General features: G+C 41.9%; 1 protein-coding gene and 1 non-coding gene across 2 annotated transcripts; one reads left to right on the top strand and one right to left on the bottom strand.

The window, feature by feature from the left end:
• The first annotated feature begins 268 nt into the window (after nucleotides 1-268).
• Nucleotides 269-340, top strand: trnam-cau (transfer RNA methionine (anticodon CAU)). The gene has a single exon. It is a non-coding gene; the product is annotated as a tRNA-Met (tRNA).
• Nucleotides 341-1,737: 1,397 nt separating this feature from the next.
• LOC147060930 (neuronal acetylcholine receptor subunit alpha-9-II) lies at nucleotides 1,738-5,025 on the bottom strand. The gene is made up of 6 exons (XM_085905466.1): nucleotides 4,986-5,025; nucleotides 4,706-4,851; nucleotides 3,548-3,702; nucleotides 3,133-3,313; nucleotides 2,712-3,063; nucleotides 1,738-2,507 (listed from the first exon to the last, which is right to left on the bottom strand). The coding sequence occupies exons 1-6, from the start codon at nucleotides 5,023-5,025 to the stop codon at nucleotides 1,738-1,740; spliced, it is 1,644 nt and encodes a 547-aa protein (XP_085761592.1).
• Between the last annotated feature and the right edge of the window lie 1,099 nt (nucleotides 5,026-6,124).

The following is a 6,124-nucleotide window of genomic DNA, read 5'->3' as shown; positions in this document are numbered from 1 at the left end:
CTATCTATCTATCTATCTATCTATCTATCTATCTATCTATCTATCTATCTATCTATCTATCTATCTATCGAACGAAAACGGATATACCCGAAATGAAGAGATTATGTGGTTTATACTGATTTGTCAGACGCAGCTTCAAACTCAATGCCCTCGGGTACTCGAGCCACCAGTAGAATGACACTGTACATGGCGTTGTAGCGCCCTCTACTGTTCAACTAAAAAGACTGTATGTAAATTTATATAAAGATTACCATACATGGTGTGTCGCAGCAGAGTGGCGCAGCGGAAGCGTGCTGGGCCCATAACCCAGAGGTCGATGGATCGAAACCATCCTCTGCTATCTATTTATTATATGGTCACCAAATTGGTTTTTAGATTGGTGTTTGCATCAAGTCTGACTGCCAATTGTAAAATAAGAATAAATAACAACTCTTTGTTTTTGCAAGTCATCCTGACCAATGAGGATGCTGTATAAATGAGATGATTCATCACCTAAGGAGGATATCCATTGAAGCACTAAACAAACGTTGGAAATGAACTAATTACTTAATTAATCATCCATCGATTTTTAATACAGCTTAACCTGTTGAGGGTCGTCCGGGTTGCTGGACCCATATCCCAGCTGACATCAGGCAAAAGGCAGACTACCTGGAACTTGAACTAATTGCCAGACAGTTGCAGGGTACATATAGAGACGGACGGATGGATGGATGGATGGATGGATGGATGGATGGATGGATGGATGGATGGACTTTTTGGGTTTATTTGTTTTTGTACACAGAGTAAAGCGCCATGTGATTTTTTCAAAAAAATATTAAATTAATTTTGCATTGTTTTACTTATCATTATTGATGCTTATACTGTTATAATAATATATGCTATTATAAGCAAATATGTCAAACAAATGAATTCAAATACCCATTTTATGATACATAACTTGCATTTATAAACAGTAACTTAATCCAGGTTGCCAAATTCCTTTTAAGTGGATTGGAACATGGAAAATGGGTTATTTGGTGCTGCTGAGGAGGAATATCTGCAAATTTCTTTGTGAACAGACTGTTCATCATAACGATGTACAGAATGCATGAAATTCCTTTCTAATCAAAACCACCCAACATGTCCAACATTTTATCGTCATTTTAACATGCATGCTATTTTGGCGGACGGGACTTTGTTGCATAATTAATGCTGAGTATTACCTTACATTCTCCAGTGCCCAGGCTGTGCTACAAACAAAGCATGCTTATAAACAATTCACTGGGTGATGTTGAAAAGAGGAGGGAGGGGTTCAGCTAATCCTGAGTGTGTACTTGGACTGTTTTTTGGAGGCATGGCCATCTCTGATTTCACTTTGGTGAATGCAGGTGAACAGCAGATCCTTGTATGTGTATTCAAAGGTTGGAGAAGTGCTGTAGCGGTAAATCCAAGTTGTGCATGACAAGGAGTCAACAAACAGCTACATGTTTGAGGAGTTAGAAAGTGTGCAGCAGACAGTTTGGACAGAACAAAGTTTTTAATATTGAGCTTTAAGTTCAAGATCTGTTTCAAAATGCATCATTAAATGTAGTACAACAGACCCGTGTGATTTTCTTTTTTGATCTTCTAAAAGCTCTTCAAGTAATTGCAGAGTTTTGCTATTTGTGGTAGGGCTCAGATGTCGTGACCCAGATCACCGTACGGTTATTATTGAAGCCAGACGAACTGAGCAACTTCAAACTAGAGTGGCAGTATTGGTCACGGGGCTTTCCCAATGACAAGGATGCTCATAAGAAAGACCATGATGAAGAAGATCCACATGAAGAACCTGTCCATCACTTTAGCAATCTTCTTCCACTCGGCTCCCTTGGCGCATGTGGCCCTCTGCTCTCGGAAACAATTTGCAATGTACTCTACGTTACGCACCATCTTAGCGTCCCCACCTGGGGTGCCGTTGCTATGACGACAAAACACACAGGGACCAAACGTTACCGTAGGGCCTCGAACTGTTGTTTTTTTGTTTTCAGGGCAGCAGGGTAGATTTTTGTCACCCTGGCAACATGGAACCTTTTGATCATCTTTCGAGTCCCTTGCCGAAATCTTGCCGTTCGAGCATTCGTACTTCCCAAGTGGAAAGGTGGAAAAGAGGCTCCTCTCTGCCCTGGTGAGGTGGTGCTGAGTTTTTATTTTAGGATGTTCTTGTGGTGTCGGGGTCTGAGGCTTGGGATTGTTTTGACCCGGTCGCTTTTCTCGACTACTGTGACATCCCACTTGGCCATTTGCTCCAATATGGCGACTGACATCATCCTGAGCCGAGTGAGTCGATGAAAAAGACGAGGATGAGGAGGAGGCGCAGTTCTCGCCCACCTCGTACACACAGAAGATCTTAGACATGTAGTCAATGATGAGGACCTTTGCCCAGTGTGGAACCGGTTTGGCCTCGGGACCGCAAAAGTGGATATTCATGATGAAGATGGTGAGCGCTGTGGAGGCTGTGACCATTGTCATGGTGGCAATATAGTACTTGCCTTAATAACACACACACACACACACACACACACACAGGTGATGTTACACAATTTCCCTCGTGATTGAAAATAAAATTTGAGTCTCAGTATAAATCTATTCATCTATCCGTCCGGCTGTCTGTCTCTCTAACAATATGAATGACCACCGAAACAAATCTTGAATCATTATTAAAGGTAAAAAACAAAAAATGAGACATCCCTTACCTATAAGAGGCACACTCTCTGAGGGAGGCATACTCTCAGCGACCATGAGCTGAAACACGGTGAGAGCCAGAAGCACTGTTACCCCCAGGGAAACCTTCTCCCCAGAGTCGGCAGGCAGGTAGAATCCAAGAGGAGCCAAAAAGGAGATGAGAAAGCATGGAAGGAGGAGATTGAAGATGTAGAAGGAAGAGCGGCGCTGCAGCAGCACAGTGTAGGTGATGTCCGGGTACGGGTCGGAGCAGCAGCCGTACATGATGACGTTCTTTGTGGCCGGCATGCCGTGGCACTCCCACTCCACGTTTTCTACAAAGTCGGACAGGTCGCCGCTGTCCATGCCCATGAAGATGTCCACCTGTATTGTGGGGGCAGGGGTGAGATGGTTCAAAAGAAGCACATATCCTGCTGATATTTTCATTTCCACCTGGTTTCCATTGTAGGTCCAGGATCCAAAGGTCAGGTTACATTCCTGGCTGTCGAAGGGAAAGTATGAGACGTCCACCACGCAGGAGCTCTTGGTGATGGCGGGAGCGTCCCAGGTGATCTCTCCGTTGTAGCGCAACTTCACATTGGTGTCCATGGGCCCAGACAAAGCATCATCAGCTCTAGACGAGCGGAGAAAAAGCAGCAAAAAAACTTGAGAACATTTAGTCACCCATTGGTCATCTTCTGGAAAATTCGACAAAACGTAACACTTTTTGGAGGTTAGCATCTTTGATTTTCCCACACAAACGGTTAAAGTGGAAGTCAAAATTGTCATTAAAAATCTTGTCGAGTAAATTCAGAGAACAACCGCATCGGATCAGAGTCATCAGCGTGTGAGCGACATACGGGCATACTTGTTATAGAGGACGAGGTCAGGTCTCCACACCAGGTTGCTGGGGATGTGGATGATCTCCAATCCGTCGTAGTCTTCCTTATTCCACTTCAGGTAAGCGTCGTGCCACCTCTGTCTTATCCACAGATAGGCGATCAACACCTGGTTTCTCTCATCCTGAAAGCACCAGCAGTGCACAAAACACTTTTGCTATCATTCTTTCAGTCCTCCAGGACACACACATGCGAACACAACAAACAAGTGGTTGTTCAGTGCAGACTTACCTAGTAGACCTGAACCCGGAATCTGATCCAGGAGCAGACCTGGCCTGGTATTTAAAGAGCCAGGTTTTTCATTCAACTATATTAAGTCTCTAGACTCTATATTATGTCCACCTGGCTACTTTTTATGGAACCATTTCAGATATGTTAATGTGAGTGTAATAAAACTTTGCAAGGGTATGGATTTATGTCTGAATTTTTTCATTTTCAACTTTGGCTCTAGAAAGTACTTGTAAAATGAAAAAAAATGTGTTCCTAATTTGACACGCAACTACTGTTGAATAATGCCAAATCGGAATAATCTGGAAAAAAAAAAAACTTTAATCTTTTGTGAAAAATCAAGCCATTTTCAAATGCAGCATGCTTGTCTGCTCAATGCCCAAAACCACAAGGCTGCTGAAAATTTGACGCTACACCCGATCCTGGAGTTCATCACTTTTCAAAAATCAGGAAAACTGAAATGGTAAAGAAACACGTAAAATGAATTTAGCAGCAAATCTACGTCTTGACTTTAGAGCAATGGTTCTTAACCCCGCCAGTTTCATATGCGCATTCACCGAAGCCCTCGTTAGTGGTGCACAAAAAGTTTAACGAACAAAACCAACACAATGCATGAACTCTCAAGAAATGACATACTGGCAAATCAGATTTGACACGATAAATCAGGTTTGTTCGGACTTCCTCATTGGAGTCTCTGTCGAACCCCTAGGGTTTGATCGAACCCAGGTTAAGAACCACTGGGGAAGTCAACCCCCCCAGATTTTCTCTATAACATGTTGTATGTACCCATACTAGGTTATGCTTTTTAATTAGGTTCAAAAAAATCTCTTTGGTTACTAAAATATAGGTTATACTTAGATGCTGCAATGATGATGGTGTTTGAAACAGGCAGGACTCACCATATCCTTGATCTGCGAGAGCGTGATCTGTAAAGTGACGTTCAGTGCTCGATCTGTGTCCTCCACGGGCCGCAGGGAACTAGTATAGTTCTCCATCAAATCATTGAGTAGCTTCTGGGCATAGTGACCCTGAGCTGAATGAACCACTACAGGCACAAAGACAACATCATCTTTAATTAATGTCAGATCAACCCCCAACACGCTATAAGCAAAAAGAAAAAACCTGTACATTTTAAAGTCTTAAGCAAGAGCAAGTCAAATAACTGGTAACAGGTCTTACCCGAAGGTAGAAGCATGGTCAGGCAGATTATTTGGATCATCTTGTCCAGGTGTGATGAAAAATAAAAAATCAACATTAAAAAAAAAAGAAGACGCCTGTGGTTTACATGATTCCTCACGTGAAGATATTCCAACAATGGATGATGATCGATCCCACCTCAGAACCTTGAGAAGGGCCAAGAGCTGGCCCAGTGCTCTGCTGGTGGACGCCGCACATTCGACACTGACAGTGACACTGGAGCTATCGTGTAACTCAGCAGCAGCAGTAGCCTGAGAGAAACAGGATGCCCACCAGTAACAACTTGGCCACGCACGGCCGATTCACCTAGCGGGCATCATGAGCACAGATCAAGTTGTACAGGTAAATATGAGGACAATAAGACCAGTCAGGCATTGGCTAATTGCAGTTTGGTGGTCAGCGGCTAAGACCCTTAAACCTTATTATGAGGTTGCTTACTTTAGCTACATCAAATACTAGATGGATTTTAAGTTCATCCAGAATTTAAACCCATGGCAGATATCCCTAATGTTTTGTGAGTAGTAAGTAGTAAGGCCTTATGTGGAATATCACATGACCAGTCCAGAAAAAAGGTTGACAAACTTATTGAGTGCAATCAAAACTAGAATATTGTTTTGTTTTTTTCTTTATTGCTGGCGACACTAGATTGAAATTAACATATTTACGATACTGTATACATAAACACATTGACTATGTGCTTGAAGCCATCTTTTGTCAAACAAAGACATTATACACATTTAATATTTCTACAGGTGGAGGAAGCGCTTTGGCAAATGTGAAAAGTGCTATTGCATGACCCCTATTGTGTTCTGAGAAAATAAAAACACACACATTGAACTGCAACAACAAAGTATGAAAGTTATGCAATAAAACTGTTTTTTCAATTACATCTTTAGAAATACATTGAATTTAAAAGTGTGTGTGTGGGGGGGATAACAATTACGTAATAAAATTGAAATTTTAAAGTTGAGGACCATCACAACAGTTCTCCTGTGAGATAAAATATTCAAATCAGTGTCATTAATGATCTCTAATGTTTATTTTAAGGCAGCATAAGAATTGCATTGATACTTATTCAATTGTGCAAGTGTAGCTTTCTGTTAAGTGCATACCGCTAGTAG

The sequence above is a fragment of the Syngnathus leptorhynchus genome, chromosome 2 (assembly GCF_054491065.1).
Source record: "Syngnathus leptorhynchus isolate UIUO chromosome 2, UIUO_Slep, whole genome shotgun sequence".
NCBI classification, from domain to species: Eukaryota; Metazoa; Chordata; class Actinopteri; order Syngnathiformes; family Syngnathidae; genus Syngnathus; species Syngnathus leptorhynchus.
Note: the sequence above shows the minus strand (reverse complement) of the source record. Positions and strands in the feature narration are given on the sequence as shown.

Excerpts from the sequence above, each read along its gene's own strand:
- LOC147060930 (XM_085905466.1), bottom strand. The coding sequence starts at position 5,025 with ATGATCCAAATAATCTGCCTGACCATGCTTCTACCTTCGG. Across the intron at positions 3,314-3,547 it reads GACCTCGTCCTCTATAACAA|AGCTGATGATGCTTTGTCTG; the intron begins GTATGCCCGTAT and ends CCGCTCGTCTAG. Across the intron at positions 2,508-2,711 it reads AGAGAGTGTGCCTCTTATAG|GCAAGTACTATATTGCCACC; the intron begins GTAAGGGATGTC and ends TGTGTTATTAAG.